This window comes from Hakea prostrata, chromosome 4, assembly GCF_041222555.1.
Source record: "Hakea prostrata isolate BN-2017 chromosome 4, UWA_Hpros_2, whole genome shotgun sequence".
In the NCBI taxonomy this organism is placed as follows: Eukaryota; Viridiplantae; Streptophyta; class Magnoliopsida; order Proteales; family Proteaceae; genus Hakea; species Hakea prostrata.
Genome location: NC_142603.1, coordinates 14,729,384 through 14,753,484, shown reverse-complemented (window position 1 = coordinate 14,753,484; position 24,101 = coordinate 14,729,384). Strand labels below are relative to the sequence as shown.

Genomic DNA, 24,101 nt, shown 5'->3' with positions numbered 1-24,101 from the left:
TAATCAACAGAATACTTTTGCATATTTCTTCTCTAATTGTTCCAAAATCCTAACCAGTTTAGACATGCAGAGTTAGTTACATTTATACAATTTGACATTATGGAGGGGTTTGCAGATGATCCCAATTGAGTTCACAAGGCAATACACGAAGAAAATAGCTGATGTTGCAGTTCTCAAGGTTCCCACTGGTAGAAAGTGGGAAGTAGAAGTTAAGAAAGAGGACGAATCAGTTAGATTTCAGAATGGCTGGCGGAATTCCTTGAATATTACTCCATTTCTGTTGGTGACTTCCTTGTTTTCAGATATGATGGAAATTCTACTTTCTGTGTCTTTATATTCAATCAGGGCGCTTGTGAGATAGATTATCCAAGTGACACTGATGATGATCTTCACATGATCCCTCTAAAGGAAGAACAAGAAAAAGTGGATTCTGAGGAACCCTTGTGGCCCTTACCTTCGTCCCAGCCTGTGGCTTCTTCAACAGATGAAGTTGACAAAGATCAAGAGTTACCAGTTACTAAAAGAAGGAGAGGGAGACCAAGAAAAATAAATTTTGCCGAAAAGCAGAGGAGAAACATAGAGGATCATTCCGAATACTTGATTCCTGTGAAGGAAGAACGAGAGGAAGAAGATCCTGTGGATAGCTTGTGGCCCTTACCCTCCTCAACGGCTGAATATCTCGGCAAAGCTGAAGAGTTACTGATTACTAAAAGAGGAGAGAGGGAGACCAAGAAAAAGTTCTGTCCAAAATCTGAGAACCAAAAAGCATCATAGTGAATGCTTGATTCCCATAAAGGAAGAACCAGAGGAAGAGCATCCTGTGGAAACCTTGGGTGGGTTTCCTTCGGTCCAAACTCTGCCTTATTCCGAGGAAGTGGTTACTGACAAAGCTCAAGAACTGCAGGTTACTAAAAAGAAAAGAGGGAGACCAAGAGGAAGTTTTTCTGCTCGAAAGCTAGCGAGAAACAAAAAGCATCAGCAACTTAGAGAATTGGGTAGTGGAAGTGGACTAAATGGAGTGGAAGGCAAAGGTCGTTCCCTTGATGCTGAGAATGACATGGAAGTAATGGAGGTTTCTTCTGATAACCCTAAAAATGAAACAAGGAAGTTTAAAGCAACAGAGACACCCTCATTTAGCATGGGCAGCAATGCTCAACATCAGAACACAGATGCAGACAATTCCCTAACTTATGTTTCACTTTTTGCTTGTGAAGATGCAAGTCTTCAGTTTAAAGGGAGTGAACCTTCAGCAGCTGCTACTCGGGAAGTTGAAACCAACTGTTTGGAGCAAGAATCTAAAGCTAGGAACCATACTTCAGCAACTGAATTCGGTAATTAATTTGAAACCAGGTGCTGATTTCATACCAGAAATATAACAATCATTCTTGTTTGTTATTATTTTGATCAAAGATGCAGGAAAACACTTGGACTCTAAACATGAACAGAATGCAAACATGCCTTCGTCTCACAGTTATAAAAGGGTTGTGGCTGCAAGTAAGAGATCGTTGATGTACCAACAAAGAGAAAAAGCAAAATATGCAGCCCAGATGTATAAAACAAAAAATCCCTCTGTTATGATAATCATGACACCATCTTATGTGCACAAGGGAATGGCATTGGTAAGTTCTTGGAATGTACTTCATTTTTGTGATTGTTTTCAGGCTTATACTAAAATGCCTTTTATGGCTTCTAGGGGTAATGGATTTGGTGTGAACTTGCATTTTGTTTCTTTTTCCTGATGAGATCTTTGCATCAGTTTGTTCCAAAAGTCAATTGCCAGCTCTAGGTATATGATTTGTCTAGCATTTTGTCTTCTTTACAGAATTTTCCGAGAAGTTTTGCCTCAAAGTACCTGAACTATGGATTGCATAGTGTCAAAGTATCAGTTTCAGACGGGAGAACTTGGTTACTGCGGTGCTCAATAAACGAACGCAAGGCCATGATAAGTGGGGGTTGGTCCAAATTTGTTCGGGATACTAAACTGAAAGATGGAGATTGTTGTGTCTTTGAGCTATCTAAAGCTAAAGGTATGGAGCTCAAAATTTCAATCTTCCGTGTTGTTGAAGAAGCATAACCGGAGTCAATCAATAGAATTTCCTATAAATAGGTAGCTCTTATGGTGTTGAACTCCTTTTTTTTCCCCTTATTAATTGTGAGAGTATGTTATGGATCTTTACATTGATGGAGCAGCAGCAAGATTTCCTTTCTGGTCATGTTGGGTTATCTCCTTGAGTCTATCTATCTGTAATCACTTGTAACTTCAAAGCACTGCCACCCCACACCGCCATTCTTATCATATGATAGTATGGAATCATATATGACTCTTTTTTTCTTCTTTTTTTTTTCCCCCAAAAGAGCAAACTAATAATGATGCAGGAGAAACCCACCTTCCTGGCTGATGCGGCAAATTATCAGTCCTACTTTAAAGTTGACGACTGTTTGCTGCTATTAATATTCTTATTTAGTGTTTGTTTCCTGCCTCCTGGTATCTGTGACACAAAAGAAGAACTTGTTTACTCTTTCACTCTTGAGTGCCAAGTCTTTAAAGCCCTAGATAAAATATAGATTAATTGGAGAAAAAGGGATGTTTTGGCTTCTACTCAACATTAATCTACTTTTTCTTTTCCTGGGAAATCTTCTGTGGAATGATTGTAGTCAAGCTTTTACCTTATTTTCTTTTCATGCTTAGATTTGTTGAATATTTATACAGTAATTATAGCAATGATATACAATATTACATAATTTATTGACTGTTATGGTAGCATCAGTAGTAATTCTCAATAGTAACCATTATTTAAACCCAAAAAATAATGAATGAGTATTGAATCTCTAATGATGGATCTCAATTTGATGGCATGTTGATGTCCAATTCTCCAAACAAATCCTTAATGAGTGGAAATTCTAGTGCTGTCTTTTTTCATCAAAATTAGGAAGATAAACCTTTGTCAAAATCTGTAGAAATATTATTCATTGTTTTTTTTGACCTTGGTTTGAAAAAAATAATGCCCAACCCATCTTTCTAATTACAACAACAATAACATTATTTATGGGGGGGGATGGTAGAAGATCTCGTTCTCGAGAGAGATCTCGCCACCTTGAAAAAGAGAGATCTCGACCATCTCGGTGAGATCTCGGTCGAGATATACAATTTTTTGGCGTCAACTCGGTGGCCCATCTCGGTGGGTTTTAGGGTCCCAATTGGGTTGAAACTTGGTATTTAGCTTATTTAAGGCCTTTTGAACACGTTGGTGGCCTTGGATTTGTCAGAAACAGCCCTATGTATGATTTCTAAGTCTACCCATAGTGTGAAACCGAAATGTAGTAGGATTAGGGAATGTAATGTTATACAACATGTAATATAGAACCTTTAAAGCATATAAATGAAAAGCATGTATATCAAATGCATCAACTAACTTAAATGTTATCAAAATTCCATCCATATGAGTATCACAATCTCAATTTTCAAGAATAAAATAATTATACAACCATTAGAAGTTCTATATAAGTCATTAAATCATAAATTCATAAGACAAGTAGAGAATGATTGATCTTCCTTGTTGTAGATGTGCTAAGAGTAGTTGCAAGTGAAAATTCAGCCAAAATCCACAAAAAAATGCAAAAATTAAGAGTTCCAGCGAGATCCAGGGCGAGATATGGCGAGATATGGCGAGATATGGCGAGATCTCGAGCGAGATATCCCAACTCGCAGATCTCGACCTCCATCTCGTCTCGCCAATGTGAAAAAACGAGATATCTCGCGAGATCTCGCCGAGATCTCGCGAGATCTCCCACCATGGTAGCAGGTAGTAACCCCTTGCCTTGCTGGAATACTGTGAATGCTGCTTTATGATTATTTACATAAAAAAAAATTTTTTTTTTTTTGTTGTTTTTTATTTATTAAAAAATTTAATTTTTTTTTTAAAGTAGGGGATTTAAATTTTTTTACAAACAATGGAGAAAAATGGTAGTGCGTTTAAGCCCACAATCCCATCTCCAGTCATGAAAGTCTGGTAGTAGTAGTAGTATAAGAAAGGGGAGAAAATCCAGTATCCGGGTATGTTTAGTGCACTTCCCCTGCCCCCAAACACATGATTGCTCAAAATGACTGCCTTACCACCTTGGCAAGGTGAAAATTCCCAGGGATAGGGCAATCATTTGGCTCATCCCTATGTCTCAGCACTCGGGTTGCACATCTTATGTGCCCAGATAGCATTCTCTTTTCCGGAACAAAGTGATGAAAACCTTTTGTTGTTTGACATAAGAATTTCTCCACAATTTTAGGGATTGTTTATCTATGGTTACTTATGTTTTTATGCCATAGTGGTTACCTGATTGTGTATGATTTTTGGAATAGTTAAGTACCAGATCGGTTGGTGATAGACAAGTCAAACAGTGTGTCTTTCAGTAGAATCGGTTGGAAGACAGACCAACAACAGAGCATTGGTAATACAACACTGTTGATGGGAATTTGAATCTGTGGCACTGTTTTCTTTGTCATCTAGGTGATTAGTTTTATCCAGCAATAGGTAGCCAATCTGGAATCCCTTGTCTGTGTACGTCCCATCAAACTTTTAGTTTTATTGCTAACATGGAAAGAGTAACCCTGGATTTGAATTGAGCCTGAAACAAGGCTTCCTATTGATGATAGTGTGCCACCCTGGATTTGAAAATCAAAACATGCATTGTATCTAGCAAAAGAAGGGTCCTTTTGAACATGGATCAGATCAACTTTGTGGCTAACTCATACTGATTTAGAACATGACTCGGGGTGACCAGAAAAATTGCAGAGTCAAAACAGTGAAAACCATTGATGAAATTGAATGATCAACAGCAGATCTACATAAAAACTATGAAATCCTGAGGATTGTTCTTGGACATTCCCTTTGCTGGCATGGTTTATTGACAATGTAATGGAATAGAACATCTTGCTTGGATACCCATGATTCAGAGGTTCCTAGAATTGGAACTGAAGTATCTTTTCTACATGGAGCTTCTTGCTTCTTCTGAAAAGTATCAAAAGATATTTGCAGTTTTTGTTAATCAGATGCAACTTTTAATGGCCTCCTAGGAATCACAGTAGAAAATAGAGCTCCTTCTATGTCGCAGTTTCAATTCCTTCCCTTCCCAGGATGTTTCTTTCTGTTGTCTCTGTTATTTATGCTTAAGATGTTGGAAACGCAATTTGATCCAACAATGGTTAGTGCATTCACATGCCAATGAAATTTTTAAGTGTGACCTTCTTCCTAGGCCTGATCATCAGTTGGGCTCATAAATGTACTTACTTAGATTTACTCTTTGCTCCTTTTTTCTGATGCTGTCATATTCTAGTGCATGGTATCTTTTTTTTTTTTTTTTTTTTTTGGTAATTCAGTGCATGGTATCGTATCTATCAACAATCAAATCGATAGTTTTAGATTAGTATCAGCACCATCAAACAGATTTACCTTTGAACCTCTTCAAAGAAATAAGGATTTTCTGATCTTTTTATGCCAATACAATTAATTCGGAATAAACACTGTGAATAGTTCAACAAGATGTGAAACTCATATGATACCATTTCTTAGAACCATTGATGAATTGATATTCTGATAAAATGCTCACATGGGCTTACACTGCGATACCATTTGGTTTACTTGAATCTGCATAGCTCTTAAATTATGGAGACGATGGAATTATAGCCACACTATCATGGTTCAGAGTCATTAATGACATGGTCAAAGCGGGAAAGGTGGATATATGAAAAAGAGAAGGAAGTGAAGCGATATGAAACTGGACATGGAAAATGGTAATTAAATTAACTTTATTAACAAGATAACTTCAGTAATTTGAATTAAAATATTTATTATACGGTAATAATTGGCATTAAAAATTTAAGATATTACCCCAAAAAAATGGCATTAAAATAGAGATTAGATAATTTTATTTAAAAATATAATCAGTTAGAATAAATATTTTTCTTTAACTTAAAAAAAAATTTGGTCGAACTGTTAAATTCAATATATCAAGGAAAATCTTCTGTTTAATTTTAAATGTGCTTCACATTAGCTTTTCACTTTACTCTTGCTGATTTGTAATTAAATGTTGCATTCAAAACAAATTTATTAGAATAAAATAAATAAATAAATAAATTGTTTGCTGGTTTTAATGTTCATATACTATGGTATTATTTTAATTAATTAACTCTAAGAAAGCAAATTTATTATTAGTTAATTAGTCTTAATAAACACTTTGCTTTCCTTAAATAAATATATAAGACTACTTTTCTAAATAATGGCTTCTACATCAATGTAGGTTTATTGAGAAGTCCAAATATATACTTTTAAGTTGAGCAATTGATATCAACCATCCATGGGGTAGGGATACTATAATCCAGGGATAAGATTAATACCTCATTCTGATTTAGTGTTTTTTTTTTTTTTTTTGGTAAGATTCTGATTTAGTGTTAATCCCTATCTTCCTTGTAGGGTAATTAATCCAACTATTCAAGGAGAGTGCTGCGAAAGCATCACTATGATTGTGAATTCAGTGTCATACTAATGCTACTCTTTTTTTCTGGGGGTAGAATGATAATTTATTTAACAATAACAAGCACGCTTACTTCTTAAATCTGCAAGATCCAAAAGCCAGGGAGACATCACAAGCCAGAAAAGCCTGGAGTAAAAGACTAGGCCACGCAAGGCCAAAGTGTAGCAACAACATAAAAAATGCCTCAAAGTATAGGTGACTAATGCCCACACTCAAGGTCACAAAAAATGACTATGTTAGGGCTTGTTTGGTTACATGAGTCTAAAATTTTCAAATTTATAGAGTCATAATTTATAAAATTAACTGTTTGGTTAACCGAATATGTGGAATGAAATCTATGGATTCATCTATGATTTTTGTGAATACACAAATGTTTAGCATTTTTCTAGTAGGGATGAAATATTGGATTCCACCCCATACCCATAAATCTACAGATTCCCGTTTTTAGTGTAAAATGATGAATCTCTAGATTTCATGAATCTAGAGATTTTCATAACCAAACGGGTATAAATCTCACATTCATAAATCTAGATATTTGAAATCTTTGAATTCATGTAATCAAACATGCCCTTACGAATTTTATTATTAACTTTTCATGTAACCTTCATGTTTGATTGTTTGGAGTTTGGACACAAGCACTACACATTGCACACAATTAAATAATAACTAATTGGTACATTTTGGTCGGGTAAATAACTAATAGATACATATCGGGTTTTTTCGGTAACATAGATATCGGAACCACGATGACATGATGAATTCACTTCTAGAGGATCGATGGTCCAAGAAATGGTCACCGTCTTGGTGTTCCGACTCTGCTCACTGCAACTCTGTAAGAAGGTTGCTTTCGGCCCTCTTCAAATGTTGGAGGACTTGGAAAACGATCAGGAATCTCCTTTTCACAGTTCATTTATTGTAACAATGCAAAATAATGTATCATATCATGGCAGAGTTGCAGACGAACAAGAACTTGCAGAAGCCATTAGTGAAAATGTACAATTTGGCTTTCGTAAAAAATGGGTTTTTCCCTTATTTGGTTATGTGGATTCAGGCGTTCAGGAAAGCAAGGGAAGAATCCTTCCTTTTTGGACGGAAAAAGATTTTCAGCGTGGTTTGGTTGTCTTGTAGCATCCGTTTGATGGGAATTTGACTAGCCTCCTGTCTTTGCTTTTGAATTCTTGAATTTTCTCTTTCTCTTTTGTTACATCTCCCGATTAAAGCTCTTCATGGCTCATCACGATTCTAGCCCCTGCAAAGTCTAAGAGTAGCAGAGCTCCCGTGAACTGAAGTATGGGACGCGGCCGAAGAGTCCGAAAAGGCTCTCCCATTTCAAATCCCACACCCCATTTCTCCAAGATAATCCTCAAAGCAAATCTTCAAAGCGGAGTGCTAGTAAGTTCCCCTCTCTCCCATTCTGTCTCTTTGCTATTTTTTCAGATTTTCATGTCAACGAGATCCTTCGTGAAAAGCCCGTGGATTTGCCACCTAGTTTTTAACTGATATATACTTTTCATGGCTCTAGATTGTTAAATGACTATGTTTTGTCCAATCTCTAATGGATTTTACCAAAAGAATCTAATCTTTGATAGCCTAGGCTAGGTTGATCAACAGAATACTTTTGCATATCTTCTTTTCTAACTGTGTTCCAGAATAAATTACATTCATACAATTTGACAGTATTGTGGGGGTTCACAGATGATTCCAAATGAGTTCATAAGGCAATACACGAAGAAAATAGCTGATGTTGCAGTTCTCAAGGTTCCCACTGGGAGAAAGTGGGAAGTAGAAGTTAGGAAAGAGGACGAATCAGTTATACTTCAGAATGGCTGGCGGGAATTCCTTGAATATTACTCCATTTCTGTTGGTGACTTCCTTGTTTTCAGATATGATGGAAATTCTACTTTCTCTGTCTTTATATTCAATCGGGGCGCTTGTGAGATAGATTATCCAAGTGATACTGATAATGATCTTCACATGAACCACATAAAGGAAGGCAAAAGTCCTTCCTTTGATGCCGTGAGCGGCATGGAAGTAATTGAGGTTTCTTCCGAAGATGAAAGTCTTCAGTTTAATGGGTGTGAACCTTTAGCAACTGCTATTTCGAAGGTTGAAATCAACTGTTTGGAGCAAGAATCCAAAGCTAGGAACGGTACTTCAGCAACTGCTATTTCGAAGGTTGAAATCAACTGTTTGGAGCAAGAATCCAAAGCTAGGAACGGTACTTCAGCAACTGAATGTGGTAATTACTTTGATACAAGGTGCTCATTTCGTACTGTAACTATAACAATCATTCTTCTTTATTATTATTTTGATCAAAGATGCAGGAAAACACCTGGACTCTAGACATGAAGAGAATGCAAGCATGTCTTCGTCTCACAGTTATAAAAGGGTTGTGGCCCCAAGTAAGAGGTCGGTGAAGTACCAACAAAGAGAAAAGGCAAAATATGCAGCCCAGGTGTATAAAACAGAAAATCCTTATGTTATGATAATCATGAAGCCATCTTATGTGAAGGGAATGACACTGGTAAGTTCTTGGAATGTACTCCATTTTTGTGACTGTTTTCAGGCTTCTGGGGTAATGGATTTGGTGGGAATTTGCATGTTGTTTCTTTTTACTGATGAGATCTTTACATCAGTTTTTTACGGAAGTCAATTGCAACTTTAGATATATGATTTGTCTAGCATTTTGTCTTTCTTTCTTTACAGAATTTTCCAAAAGATTTTGCCTTAAAGTACCTGAACTACGGATTGCATAGTGTCAAAGTATCAGATTCAGACGGGAGAACTTGGATACTTCGGTGTTCTGTGAGCCCACTTAAGGCCATGATAAGTGGGGGTTGGATCAAATTTGTTCAGGACAATAAACTAAAACACGGAGATTGTTGTTTCTTTGAGGTATCTAAAGCTGAAGGTATGGAGCTCAAAGTTTCAATCTTCCGTGCTGTTGAAGAAGCAGAACAGATATCAATCAATACGATTTCTGATTAATAGGGAGCTAAGTAGAGACTGACAAATTTTAAACTTCTTTTTTCTTCTTCTTCTGTGTGTGTGTTGAACTGCTTTTTATTCTAATTGTGAAAGAATGCTATGGATAATTACATTGATGGATCAGCAGCAAGATTTCCCTTTTGGTCATGTTGGGTTATCTCCTTATGTCTATCTCTGTAATCACTTGCACCCCACATCCACATTCTTATTCATATGAGAGTTTGGAATCGTATATGACATTTTCTTTTCAAGAATGGACTGATAAAGATACAGTAGAAACCACCTTCCTGGCTGATGCATAATATCCAGTCCTACTTTAAAGTGAGCAAGTGTTTGCTGCTATTAACATTCTTATTCTTGCTCCTGGTATTTGTTTGACAAAAAAAAGAACTCGCTTACTCTTTCACTCTTAGGTGCAAAGTCTTAAAAAATGTAGATATAATTGATTAGTTGGAGAAAAAAGGGGTGTTTTGTCTTCTACTCAACATTAATCTCCTTTTTCTTTTCCTGTGAAATCTTCTCTTATGATTATGATGTGGAATGATTGTAGTCAAGCTTTTGCCTTTTTTTCTTTTCATATTTATATTTCTTGAATGTTTATACAGTAATTATAGCACTGACATAAAATATCAAATAATTTATTTGTTATGGTTGCATCAGTGGTAAATCTCAGTAGTTACCATTATTGAAACCCAAAAAATAATGAATGATATTGAATCTCTAACAATGGATCTCAATTTGATGGCCAGGCATGTTGTTGGGGTCCAAATCTCCAAACAAATCCTTAATGAGTGGAAACTGCTAATGCTGTTTCTTTTCATCAAAATTAGGAAGATGAACCTGTATTAAAGTCTGTAAAAAGATTATTCAGTGATCTTGTTGACCCTGTATTGGAACATATCACAGTCAAGTCACTCATGCTAAACCAGAGAACAATCTCATTGGTAGTAAGTAGTAACTCCTTACCTAGCTGGATTGCTGTAAATGCTGCTCTATGATTATTTCATCAAAAGATAACCTTTATTCTGGGTACAGATTTTGAATTCATAATCTGACTCAATCTTCTCATCAAGATAGAGCATTTAAGCATTTTACCAACTTAAAAAGAAAATGGGAGTGCATTTAATCCCACAATCCTAACTCCATTTATGAAGTGTAGTAGTAGTAGTAATTAACAAAGGGGAGAAAATCCAGTATTCAGGTATTTGTAGTGCTCTGCCCCTGCCCCAAACACATGAGTGCTCAAAATGACTGCCTCATAGTTTTGGATAGGTGGAAATTCCCAGGGATAGGGTGTTAATTTCGGTCGTCCCTCTGTCTCGGACCTGGGGCTGCACATCTTATGTGCCCAGATAGCATTCTCTTTCTCTTATGAAAACCTCTAGTCTGTATACTTCCCATCAAACTTTTAGTTATATTGCTAACATGGAAATATTTAATTGTCTGAAACAAAGCCAAAGCTTCCTATTGATCATAGTGTTCAACCCTGTAATTGAAAATCAAAATATGCCATGTATCCAGCAAAGTAAACCTACCAAAGCAGGTTCAGAGAACATGGATCAGATCGACTACATTGGCCAATTTGGATAGGAACTGTATGCAATTGAACATTGCAGCCAATTCAGAATAGTTCTCTGGGGCTTTGCATTTTTCGGCTAACTTATACTGATATAGAACACGACCAGGGGTGACCAGAAAAATTACCGAGCAGATCTACACGAAACCCATCGACAAATGAATGATCGAACCACTAAGGAATCCTGAGGATTATTCTTGGGCATCCCCTATTGCCAGCATAGTTCTTGACAGTGTAATGGGATTAAAAAAAACATCTTGCTTGGATACCCATGATTCAGAGGGTCCTAGAATTGGAATTAAGGATCACTTTTCTACATGGAGCCTCTTGCTTCTTCTGAAAAGAAAATTCAAAAGATATTTGCTTCTTTTTTTTTTTCAATCAGATGCAACTTTTAATGGCCTGTTAGGAATTACAGTGAGAAACAGAACTCCTTGTGTATTGCAGTTTCAGTTCTTTGCCTTCACTGGACGTTTCTTTCTGTTACTGATATTGATGCTTAAATGTTGGAAATGCAACTTGATCCAACGATGCTTGGAGCCTCCAAATGCCAATGAAATTTAATGTCTGACCTTCCTAGGCCAGATCTCATCCGTTGGGCAGATAAATGTACTTGGATAGGTTTACTCTTGTCCTTTTTCTGATGCTGTCATGGTTCTAAACTTCTAATGTATTTACTGAAAAATGGATAGTATCCTTGTTGAATCCCCTCAAGAAAAAAGGATATTCTGATCCTTTTATACCAATGCAATTCATTCTCTGATAAAGATGCTCATTTGGGTTTACCCTTCACATTGATGATTTCCACTGAGATGGCCGTACAAAGAAAATGGAACTATAAAACTCACTAAGCATGAAACTGCAAAACCCTTGTGAATTTGGAAGGGTGAAGTAATGCAGAACTCATGAATGGAAAAAACCCAGGCTGATTTCCGCAGAAGTTGGTAAACTATTTGTTTCTATTCTTCTTCTTTTGGTCTACGTTTAGGTTGGGGACGTGAGGAATCATAAATCCCATAATCATATTTGGGGAATATTGAATTATAGCTTACTTTCACTGTTTGGATTCATTGATTAATAAGGAATTAAGGCCTAAAGCTTGAAAGGTCGAAGTATCGAACAAAGAAGGGAATCGCCGCGAGTTGAAACGGAAAGAATTTGAAAATTATAAGTGCCACCTGTCTATACGATTGGTTTTGTTTCTTCATTTGGTTTCTGTTTTGGGACTTGTAGGGATTATTATCAGTCAAAGAATTCTCTTTTGGCAAGATATCTCTCAAGAATCATGTTTGTGATTTGGCTCAGATTCTTCAGAGGTCTAAACCACCAATGAACTGGCTATGAAGGAACAAATTAGGTCATACTTCCCTATGGTATTATTTTGATTGTTTAAATTAAAATATTTAAAAAAAAAAACATATTATTATTTTTTATTAGCTTCAAGAAGTACTTTGCTTCCCTTAAATAAGTGTAGGAGACTATTTTTCTAGATAGTGGTTTTTGCATAAGTGTAAGGTTCAATAAGAAGTCAAGACCATTGTAGGGTTACTTAATTGGTAAGATCAACATCTCTTAGTGAAGAAGTCGCACATTGAATTTTGTCTGATGATATATTATGTAATCTCATTCTTAAAATGTAAAAAATAATTTATTTCAAAAATGTAAAAAATAAAAAGAGAATTCGAGATGCAGACTTTGGATTTAGCTAATTGATATAAGCCATCCATGGTGGTAAGGGTCTCGAATCTAAATATGAGGCTGATACCTTACTTTGATTTGATATCAATCTCCAACATCTCCTAGGATGATTGACTTTAACTATTCAAAGGGCATGTGCGAAAGTATCACCATGGGTTTCCCATTTCAAAAAAAGAAACCAACGCTTTCACGTAAGAAGTCAGAGTTTGAATTCCCTCAGTCCAAAGGCGAAACCCTACTTATATTAATTAATTAAATAAAAATTCCTTTAAATTTGTAGACTTGATACACGTAAACGGGCCTGAATGAATCTTAGATTGAAAAAGAAAAAGCAAAAATAAGAAGGTGTCATCATAGATGTGATTTTCATTTCATGAGAATCCCCAGTCGATTTAAATAATATTTATTTTAGAGATAATTACTATTGTCATCTAGTACTATAGATTAATTATTACTTTATACTTTTTGAAATTATTAATCCAACCTTAGACTTACCTTTAATTACTGTTTCTCCTCTACCATTAAATTATGTTAGTTAAGTGATGACATTAACCAACGGGGGTTGGTCCAAGTGGTAAGCAACTTGGTTCACTTAAGCAAAGTTTCGGTATCGAATCCTTGTGGATGCAAAAAATTCCCGCTGGGAGACTCACCCACCACAGCCAGGTGTGCGACGCGGGTCGAACCACTGGTTTATAAAACCGGGGTTGGCAAAAAAAAAAAAAAAAAAAGTGATGACATTAATATTTTTATTTATTTAAAAATTATGAAATAACCCTAAACTTTTATTCTACTTATTTACACTTTATATTTTATATTATTATCTTAGTAATTAGGTTTTAGTTTTTTTTTAATTTACTTTCTAATTTGATGTTATCAATTTTAAGAAGTTCCTATTTCCACTAAATTTTCATTTATTTAGTATCTAATTTGACATTATCAATTTTAAGATGTTTCTTTATTTAGCCAAAAAAATAATTTAGGTAATCTTTTTTGGAATTCAAAATAATAAGAGTACAACTCTTAAATTGATACTTGATATATTTTTTCTAAATAAGATTAGTATTGTGTTTTAACTTCTTAATTTTAGAAGGACAAAATAGACATCAAGCATTCAAAGCGGTCTCTTGACACTGATAGAAATGAGGAAATCAATAGTAATTTTATAAAGAATATGTTACTTTTAGTAATTAAACTATAGTACAGAGGGACAATAATAATTATCTCTTTATTATTATTATTAGAGAAAGTGGTGGTTGAACAGTGTAAATTGCTTGGCTGACCAATCTTTAAAATCTTACCATTAAATGTGATAGGATTAATATGGACTATTTATCATAAACTGTTCAAATTTAATTCAATAGACTTAATGGTATGATTTACTTACACAACCTTCTATATTTATGTCTTAATATTATTATTATTTTCACCCAAAAATTGATAATATAATAATTTTTTCAAAAAGAATCCAAGGCCTCAGAATTACAAGACTCCGAGAAAGGGCTTGAATGGAAAATGGCAAATAGGCTTGCACTCTTGCTTGCAAGACAGGAGATGTGCAATAAGCATCATGATTTTCTTTAATTATACAATCGAGACATTTTCTTTGGATAAATAACTAATAGATACATATCGAATTTTTTTCTTTCTGTAACATACATACCAGTTGATACAATATCAATAGAACCAACGGTCGAAGAAATGGTCCCCGTACTTGTGTTCACAGAATTGACTCTGCACACAGCAGGGAGCTTCCCTCAGGTCCTCTTCGAATGGTGGAGGACTTGGAAAAAGATCAGGAAAATCTCCTTTGCGCTGTCCATCTATTGGAACAGTACAAATGTACAACATCATGTACAATGCAGAGTTGCAGACGAACAGCGACTTGAAGAGGAGATTACTGATTCGGTTCAGAGTCTATTTGATTCGGTTCAGTGTCTTCAGAACTCTCTATAACTACAGGTTTGAAAGCCATGAATGTTTGAAGAGAGCACCACAACCTTGTGTTTTTATCAGGTTTTAACTTGTTTCTCTCGTTGTGTGTTTGGACCGCCCGACTGGTGAAATATGCAGAGGCTCAGGCGAAGTTCTCAAGCCAGGATACCCCGTTTCTTCAAAGTGATCCTTCAACCAAGCATCAGCGATGGAAGGATCGTAAGTGTCCTCTCTTTCTCTCTCTCTCTCTCCTTCCATGGTTCTATTGATATGGTCATTCTCTGGTTTGGCTCAGTAGCAAATGAGAATTACTAGTGAAATAACCCCCCACCTGTTTTTTTGATTTTCTATTCCAATCGATGCTAACACTAGGGAAAATTGTTTAGGGCTTGTATTTAGACAGAAACAAGAGAAAGAATTTTCGTCTGATGTGTGAAGAATTATATTTATTATTTAGAACTAGTTTTGCATGTATAAAGTAATTGGAAAAATTGAGTTCCTGATAGTAAATGTTCAAGGTTCAGGAGCTTGCTGTGATTGTGAGGCATGGTTTTGTCAAAAGAACATCGTGCTTTGTGTATTAGTCATGAATTCACTTGTTGAACACATGGACATGAGTTCAAATTCCTAGAAATAGCCTCTCCGGAGCCTATCGTTTTTTCAATTTTTTTATGTGTTTCTATATTTTCATATTGCAGAGACAACTGTAGGTTTTAGCTCATGCTTTACATTATTTTCATATTAAAATTACTTCTGTTTGTGTTTCTGATAAGATGGTGGGTGCTCTTAAGTCATGGCTCCTGACTGTCCTCCATGGTGCTTCATTGTGATTAATTGATGCCATTATTTAATCCATGATTCAAATGTCCACCTTAAGAAGAAAATCAAGGACTGTCTTTTGATTAGGTGTCATTACAGTTAGCTTCAAGAATATATATGTCTTACATACTTGCTTTCTGCTTTATATAGAACTCAGTTAGAGATGATCCTTGCAGCCTCTGTACTTATTAGTTTTTATTCTTCAAATCATTTTTGAAGGCAACTTGAAATAAATTATGTTTACCTGTAGGAGATCCCGGTGGAATTTGTGAGAAATTTAGGAAGAGAGCTCCCTGATGTTGCAACCCTCAAGGTTCTTGATGGTAGACAGTGGTCTGTAAAGTTAGAAAACCTTGATGGAGCAGTTTGGTTAACTAATGGTTGGCGAGAATTCTTGAAGTATTACAATATATCTGTTGGTCATTTTGTAGTTTTTAAATATGATGGCAGTTTGAATTTCTCAGTTGTTATATTAAATGTTGCTGGTTTTGAGGTCAAGTATCCTCAAAGTGTTGATACTGCTGGACAGTCGAATCTTTCAAATAAAGGTTCGACACTAGAAAGAAAAAAAAGAGTACGAGGAGTCCAATTCGTTTTGGGAAAAAAACGTGCATCAACTTATGAAGTTGGATCAACATCTGAACCTAGAGGGTTTTGTAGATTGGAAAGAATGAAACAGAACTATCAAAGGAAGATGCAAGGGCTACCTTATAGGTCTAACCTAAGTCAAGTTAAAAAAGACAGAAGTAAAGAAGGTATCTGAATTTTGTGATTAAGTGATGGCATTTATGGCAATTCTCCTTCTTATCTAACTTGACAAAATATGCAGGTGAAGATATATTCTATGTGAAACACAAGGAGCATATCCCGACACCATTAGCTGAGAAGACAAGAAGGCCACTAACAACACTAGAAAAAGAGCAGGAAAAATTCTTAGCTCAAATGTTAAAAACTGAAAAGCCTTCCTTCATGGTCGTCATGAAACCATCTTACTTGGTCAAGGGATTGGTATGCTCTAGCTTTTACTTATAAATTTGGAAATTTGGCTTTCATTGCTTTGTGCACAGCCATATAAGTTCCCGAACATCATTTGGTGCAAAAGAGGTTTTCCTTATCTGGATGAGGATATTGCTAATTTATATTAAAGTATGAAAGCATACCTTCATGGTCATAGTTAAACTATTCCATCTTCAAAATGGGGCTGGTAGGCTCCCTTGAATTGAAATTTGGAAATTGATTTGCATTACCTTCTGCCTACATATATGTGCCCTGTTTCCCAAGTCAAGATGATGTCTATAGCATCATTTGGTGCAAAAGAGCATTTCTTTTGCAGCTGGAAATCATGATACTCTTAAGGTTGTAATGTTGTTCTCTTTGTTTGCATAGAATCTTCCGCTTGCATTTGCCCGAGAACATTTCAAAGAGGGAGCACACAATATCATACTCCAGCTTCCTAATGGGAGAAAGTGGTATGTCCGGTTCTGTTTTCAAGATCGGGATATCAAAGCACTCCTAAGTGGGGGCTGGAACACATTTGTTCAAGATAACATGCTGCAATGTGGAGATTTTTGTGTCTTTGAGCTCTTGAAAGTGGGAAAAATTGAGTTTAAGGTGTCAATATTCCGTGTTGTTGAAGAAGTGGTCCTACTTTGTAGTTTTGGTAAGTAAAATTTTGTCACTGGTGATTTCTTTCCCCCATATTGTTGAACTGTGTATTTTTTGTTATTCAAATAGGGTGAAACACACACACACAAACAGAGTGGTTACAGGCATAATTTTTTTACCTAGGGTGTTGATAGCTCTTCATTTTCTGCCAGGCGTTCTTAGTCCCTCTTACTAACTGGAATCAAAGAATTAGTAGATCTGTTCTGGCCTCTCCCTCCCCCTCTCTTCCCCCTCTGTACCTTCTTTCTTTCCCTTCAGGGTGTTTATATTATATTTGTTATTTCACCCAAAAAAGTTATAGACACTAGATCCAAGTTAGAGATGTAGTATATCAGTTGAAAACTTGTAGTTGGAACTTATTAGTTGGTTTTGATGAGAGGATGCTGATGGTTCTAACTGCACTTGTGTCCTTTTCCCTGAATTGTGAAGTAGTTACTGGTCACAATCATGGATGCTGCCTGGTGATGGTGACTTATAAAATGGTTTAGATATAAGGCCGAGAAAGAGTCACAGCCTAAGCTCTGAAACTTTTAGTTCAGTGAAAAGAGAAAGAACCAAAGGAAGAATAGGGACATAAGAATGAATTAACACTGTAATTCATAAGAATGAAGTCACCTTCTAAGCTTAGGAATATCTTGAGGTCTTAGCAACAACCTTAGTGAAGAGCATGTTGTGATCTTTTTAAGTGTAGGAGCATATTGCGTAAATATTACTTATTCGGTTATTCCTAGCTTGGAACAACATTCAAAACAAGCAAGTCTTCAAGGTCCCCCTTCCCCCTCCTTTCATTTGGTAATGAATTCTTTATTCATCCAAAAAAAAATAAAAATACAAGAAGAGTCAAAACAAGGTCTTGTGGAGATAACCTCCAGTTCGTCATGAGTAAGCAAAGGGAATAGAGGTCAACTTTCCTATTGCACCATCTCTCACAATTGGTGGTCAACCTCAATGTGTTGTTTGTTCTTGTAAGAATGGATTGTTGACAGTAGATCACACATTACAGGAACTTTTAGCCACTTTTTCTCAAACACTGCATGTGCAAAGCAATGTGTTCAGCCTGAGTTATAGGACGAGCCACACTGTAGTTTGCTTCTAACTGTTGGGTGTCAAGTTTACCTTTTCAAGATCCAGAAGCTTGAGAAACGTTGTTCCATAGGTAATGATTTTAAAGAACTGTGGATATATTAGCACCACAGATTATTTGTCTCAGATGAAAAAAATCCCTTATTTTATCTATATGTAAGAACAGAGAAGAACAGTCTTAGGTTATTGATGAGTGTTTCTCAGGTTCTTGTAATACTAAGATCAACGGTGAAGAAGAACCAGAATATGAATAAGAAGCAGAAAAGAGCTATCAAAATAGGATTTAATGTTAGAACGAACCCTTTAGGAAATACAAAAAGAAATGAAAACAGAGACATGCTAATGCAACATGTATTTCCATGGTTGAAGCTGAAGACATTTCACTGTGCAATAGAAGAAAGTTAAAATGGAATATCTCTCAAAAACACCAAAACTGCAGTGGAACCACTCACCTAAACCCATAAGGTCAGTTCATACCATAGGTCCAAACCCCACTTGGGGTACAAGAATTTAAGACAAGTATAACAGTTAAATAGTTAATAATAACCTTATCAACAGCAGGCCACTATATATGTTTATAGATATATAGATAACTAGATATCTACCCGTGGAATTGAAACAATGACAACTAAGTCACAAACCCCTGCAGTATAAATATGCAGTCATGCCTGGTGCTAATGGTCATTTGTTCCTACAGTTGGTTCTCCTGCAATATAAATATGCAATCATGCCTGGAGCTAATGGTCATTTGTTCTCTACAGTTACTGGAGAAGCAAGGTGTTTCAAGTCTGAAAAACCTTTCTTTGAGGTTTACTTGCATCCCTCTTATGCTAATGGAAATTATGTGGTAAGCTCCTAACTGAGAATCTTAATGTTGATTAACATTTTATTCAATTTTCCAGACATTCTTCTGTTAGAATAGTTTCAGAGGCTCCTTTAACGACTTCATATAGTCTTGGAAACTTATTATGCTTCGTGAACAAAACATAGACTTCAGAGTGTTGGCCAAAGGCTTCCATATATATAGTTGAGAATTGGAAGATCCCAGCAGACGTCTAGTGTTGCTTTTATATGAGGCGTTAATTGTATCTTCTTTCTTCTGCAGATTTTAAAAACCATGTTTGTCGAAAGGAATTCGACAAATAACTTTCAAAGAGTCAGGCTTCAAGATACAGAACGAAGAAAATGGTATATCAGGTGCAGTAAGGAACATGGCCATTATAAGCTTGGTGCTGGCCGGACTGATTTCGCAAATAAGAATGATATTAAAGAGGGAGATATCTGTGTTCTTGAGCCTCTTAAGAACAAAAGTAGTGTTTTAAAGTTTTCAATTTTCAAAAGCCACTGATTATTGTTGGTATAACCATGTGACCGAGTAAAATGTAGTCTCTGAAGTAACTGATGTGAAAATGACAATTATTTTGAATTTTGAGTCATACAAATCCCTTGTTTTCTGTTTATGTTTCATTTTCTTTAACCCCCTACAAATTAAACATTTCATGGCTTATCAAATCTACTTGATGCATAATACCTCTCTTTTTTTTTCCTGCTCTCAAATATGCCCACATCAGTTTTCAGAGAAAGGAGATTTAAAAGTCTTTCAATCTGTAGTGTAATTTCACACTTTTTAGATTTACAAAATTACTTTATTGCAAGGTATGCTGAGTACAGGCATGAATAGTTGACTGAAAATATGCAAACCCTGTCTATCAGTTACTGTGTCTGTTAAGGATATAAATGTTATGTAAAGCTCCAAAGATGGCCATAGAGACCATGAACTGGATTATTATGCAATGATAGTTAGAAGTGGATAGTTTGAGCCACTGTCATATTGTGCGAATCAGTATTACTGGGATAGTTTCTGATATAATGGCAAGTTAACTGGTTACTTGGCTAGAAAGGAGATGTTAATGACTTGAATTCCTCTCTGTAGCAGGTATACCACAAAGAATGTAAAATTGATCATAGACAGTATCATTTCTCTTCTCTTCTGGAGCAGATCTCAAATTTTATTTGTGGGGTGTCAATAAAGATCATAAACTTTATTTGTCCTTTAAAATTGTTAATGGTAACATTCTTACTTTATTTTATAGAGAAATTACATTTATACCTCATGTATTGATAAATAATTACATTTACACTCTTTGAAATTTATCTTATTACATTTATACCACCTGTGTTTTGAATTATTTAAGTATTTAACAACCATAACATTACTTTTCGAATAATAAGGTTAAGTGATGAATCAGTAGGTATTGTATTTTCAAACTTTTTATATATTACTTTTCTTTATTTCAAACGCTAAAAGAAAGGCATATTCAAATTGTAAAACTTGACTTAACTCTAGTAGAACTTGAAGTTTTTCATATTCAAGCACATCTTGAATCCTTGATAAAGTAAATTTTTAAAATGTCTCCCAATGGAAGTAGATTAATTCTAAATATTGACTCTTTTATATGTATTTTTTATTTTTTTTGAAACTTAGTTAACATTCAATAGGGATAAATGTGTCTTTTTATCTTTGAAACTATCGGTGTCAAGACCTTTGTAATATGATAAATTTTACCCTATCTTATATGATTTATATCTTTCAAACAACAACAACAAACGAAAAACAAAAACTGTAGTGTTTTGATGTTTTGGGCAAAAAAACAAACAAAAGAAAATTAAAGTTGAACAATGGATTTAAAATCCTCTCCAAAGAAAAGGAAATAAAAACAAAAAAAGACAAATAATTCTTGTGGCAGGCTTGCAGCACAGTTATTTTACCAATAGACCCATGGACAAATTCTTCAATCCGTCAATCCGAGCCAATGCTTCATAACATTGTCATACTTGTCGGTCAAAACTGTCAGATGAAACCATCTAAAAACCAATTAATCGAAGCAGTTTTTTTTTTTTTTTTTTTTTTGGTAAACCAACATTCATTTCAAAGAACAGGGAAATGACAAGGTGTCAGAATTACAAAGATCCAACAACCAAGTAATCGAAGCAGTTCGAGGCAGCCCAGATTTTGATTGTGAGAAATGTTTTGGTATAAACGGTTTTGATTTTGGTTTCTACCATCAGAAAAGCACAAAGTCGAACCAGACCGTCTAACACCTGTAACTTCCTGTTTTGGTAGTGAAACAAAACAATGCTCAGTATGGCACAGTTGCATAAAGCAAATGGAAAATGCTACCTGGGTTTCTGGTAACTGTGGAAACAATTGGGTTTAGGGTTCCCAGAAATCATAGCTACTAGCTCCCAAGAATCATGTTTACGATTTGTTCAGTGTCTTTTTTTCTGGGATAAAGATGTTCAGAGTTGTGAAAATGTCTCGCATCATCATCCTAAATTGGCAAGATAGGTTGGAAAGACAAAATATTGCCCCTGCTGCTTGTACTAGGTTCTTTTTTTTTCGTTCTACTTTCTCACTTTGTGTTGAACGGTTAGACTGCTAAGAGCCACTGGAGAGCAGAGGGCGAGAACTAAGAAGAACCCATTTCTTCAAAGTCATCCTTGAACCAAACATCCGCAATGGCAAGCTAGTAAGTGTTTGTGCTGCGCTTATCCGTTCTGGAGGATGGTGAGTTTTGTTTTTCTGTTTCGTTTTCAGGATGGGAAATAGACCTGCATCAATTAGATCAACATCTAAACCCAGTGGGCTTGTAGAAGGAAAGGATTGAAAAACAAAGATCAGATGGAAGAACTTACTAATGCGTGGGAACTAAACCGAGCGAGAAAAGGCAGAACGAAAGAAGGTATCTCATTTTTTTGGAAAAATGATGTCATTTATTGCAGCTGTTACATTCTGATTATTAACTTGATAAAATGCAGGGGAAGGCACATTTCTTGTGGAAAAGGATGACCATTTGAGAACTCCATTAGCTAAGAGGGCGAGAAGGCCAATAACAACACAGGAAAGAGAAAAGGCAAAACAGTTAGCTCAAATGTTAAAAACTGAAAAGCCGTCCTTCATGGTCGTGATGCAACCATCCTATTTGATTAAGGGATTGGTATGCTCCTTTACTTTTGAATATGGAAAATGAGTTGCACTGCTTTATGCATACTGTTAAGACCCTGGGTTGCCTTAGCTAAATCACACCACACTCACAAGCACAAACACCCCATTCACAGCATACACATGCCACACAGAATAGGATAGAAGATTGAAAATGGTTCTTTCGTTGACGGTAGGGATGCTTTACAGAGACTAACAGCTTCACAGGCGAGCACCCTTTTCCTACTCCCTACCAGAGAGCCAAGTCTCTCACTGCAACTTGCCTGTTACTCACTTCTTGCTTACTCTTGCTCCCTTCCTTCCTCTCAATATAACAGTAACATTCCTAACTACCGGCCTCGCATTCTCTAATCCTTTCTTTCTGTGTGGACCACATTCTCTGTAGAATTTTGGACTTGCTATTGTGTGGCTGTGGCTGTGGCTGCTCCCCGATCTTCTTTTGCACCATGTCCCTGCTTCTCTAAGTTGCTCTTGTCCCCCTACATGTCCAGCTGTGAATGATCCGATGTAAACCAGTGTTTGGGCTAGTCTTCAGGATCTTCTCAAACAGAACCAGCAGCAAATGAGGGTTTAGACCCTTGCTGTTCGGTTGAAATCTCAGTGGACAACAGCTGTCTTTTTGTAAAACGAAGCAGGGAGTCATTGTTTGGTCCAAAAAAGTTCTCATTATTCAGCATAGGACATTATTAACTACGTTTCTAATTGTGAAAGTGCGACCTACATGGTCGTGATAAACTATCCTCTCTGTGCAACGGGTTTTAAGCTCATTTACTTTAAAATTTTGACAGTTTATTTGCTTGGCCATCTCCATACACACATGTGCCCCATTTTCAAGTTAGGACAAGGCAGAGTACCTTCATTTTAAGTATGATGCTTCTAAATTTGTAATGCATTTCCTTCTTGTGTAGAATGTTCCGCTTCAATTTGCCAGGGAACATTTTAGGGAGGGAGCACACAATGTAACACTTCAGCTTCCAAATGGGAGAACATGGTTCAGTCAATTATGTTTTCACAACAGAAAAATTAAAGCCTTACTAAGTGGGGGTTGGAACACATTTGTTCGAGAAAACATGCTTGAAGATGGCGATTGCTGTGTCTTTGAGCTTTTGAAAGTGGATGAGATTGCATTCAAAGTATCAATTGTCCGTGTTGTTGAAGAAGTGGTCGTACTTGGCAGTTCGGGTAAATAAAATTTTGTTATTGGTGAACATTTGGCCCCCCCCCAAACAAGTAATACATTTATCCATGTGCTAGTCTCTAACTTTGCTTCTTACCATGTATAAACACACAGTACTTAATCCTCTATAGGAGGGCCACACTCATCCATATCATTCACTCAATGATAGGGTGTTTGAGGCAACGTCACGCTCCGCACCATGACCATGGTTTATGAGTCTCTTGGTTCCGTATCACTCATCAACTTATCCACAGTTTTCATTATCCTTTCCATCCTCTAAAAGTAAAAGGCATGACCTTTCTATAGGACTTGTGCATGCTAGGGATTTGCATTTGCCTAGCCAAATGCAAGGTCTTCTCCTTGTAGTGCTATCCATGGTTAAGCAATACAATTCCTCAAGCACCCACTCCTGTTGGTTTGGTATCCCCCCACAATTCTAGGAGTATTGATCCTCAAGACACCACTATTGTTGGATGAGTACCCCTTACAACCCTATGCCATACCTCAAGACTTAGCTACTGTTGGTATGACATTGATGGTACACTAGTGAACTTGGTATCACCTCACAATTTTCCCTTTGTCTTTTGGGCACCCAACGATACCATTACTTGACAATATAGGTTATCAACCTC

General features: G+C 36.1%; 3 protein-coding genes across 3 annotated transcripts; all 3 read left to right on the top strand.

Moving 5' to 3' along the window:
• The first annotated feature begins 115 nt into the window (after positions 1–115).
• Positions 116–2,904, top strand: LOC149018114 (uncharacterized). The gene is made up of 5 exons (XM_089153850.1): positions 116–229; positions 346–636; positions 719–1,331; positions 1,411–1,619; positions 1,823–2,904. Exons 1-5 carry the CDS (start codon positions 116–118, stop codon positions 2,072–2,074), a joined length of 1,479 nt encoding a protein of 492 aa, XP_089009976.1. The 3' UTR covers positions 2,075–2,904.
• A 4,398-nt stretch (positions 2,905–7,302) lies between these two features.
• LOC149018113 (B3 domain-containing transcription factor VRN1-like) lies at positions 7,303–9,513 on the top strand. The gene is made up of 4 exons (XM_089153849.1): positions 7,303–7,641; positions 8,203–8,764; positions 8,844–9,049; positions 9,232–9,513. The coding sequence occupies exons 1-4, from the start codon at positions 7,303–7,305 to the stop codon at positions 9,511–9,513; spliced, it is 1,389 nt and encodes a 462-aa protein (XP_089009975.1).
• A 5,252-nt stretch (positions 9,514–14,765) lies between these two features.
• LOC149018112 (B3 domain-containing protein Os01g0723500-like) lies at positions 14,766–23,482 on the top strand. The gene is made up of 9 exons (XM_089153848.1): positions 14,766–14,941; positions 15,792–16,296; positions 16,371–16,549; positions 16,928–17,201; positions 19,051–19,136; positions 19,395–19,629; positions 21,925–22,032; positions 22,109–22,287; positions 23,201–23,482. The coding sequence occupies exons 1-9, from the start codon at positions 14,855–14,857 to the stop codon at positions 23,480–23,482; spliced, it is 1,935 nt and encodes a 644-aa protein (XP_089009974.1). The 5' UTR covers positions 14,766–14,854.
• The last annotated feature ends 619 nt before the right edge of the window (positions 23,483–24,101 follow it).

Coding starts and splice junctions, on each gene's coding strand:
- LOC149018114 (XM_089153850.1), top strand. CDS start 116: ATGATCCCAATTGAGTTCACAAGGCAATACACGAAGAAAATAGCTGAT. Junction 1,332..1,410: donor TACTTCAGCAACTGAATTCG/GTAATTAATTTG, acceptor TTTTGATCAAAG/ATGCAGGAAAACACTTGGAC. Junction 1,620..1,822: donor TGCACAAGGGAATGGCATTG/GTAAGTTCTTGG, acceptor TCTTCTTTACAG/AATTTTCCGAGAAGTTTTGC.
- LOC149018113 (XM_089153849.1), top strand. CDS start 7,303: ATGGTCCAAGAAATGGTCACCGTCTTGGTGTTCCGACTCTGCTCACTG. Junction 8,765..8,843: donor TACTTCAGCAACTGAATGTG/GTAATTACTTTG, acceptor TTTTGATCAAAG/ATGCAGGAAAACACCTGGAC. Junction 9,050..9,231: donor ATGTGAAGGGAATGACACTG/GTAAGTTCTTGG, acceptor CTTTCTTTACAG/AATTTTCCAAAAGATTTTGC.
- LOC149018112 (XM_089153848.1), top strand. CDS start 14,855: ATGCAGAGGCTCAGGCGAAGTTCTCAAGCCAGGATACCCCGTTTCTTC. Junction 14,942..15,791: donor GCATCAGCGATGGAAGGATC/GTAAGTGTCCTC, acceptor GTTTACCTGTAG/GAGATCCCGGTGGAATTTGT. Junction 16,297..16,370: donor AAAAGACAGAAGTAAAGAAG/GTATCTGAATTT, acceptor CAAAATATGCAG/GTGAAGATATATTCTATGTG.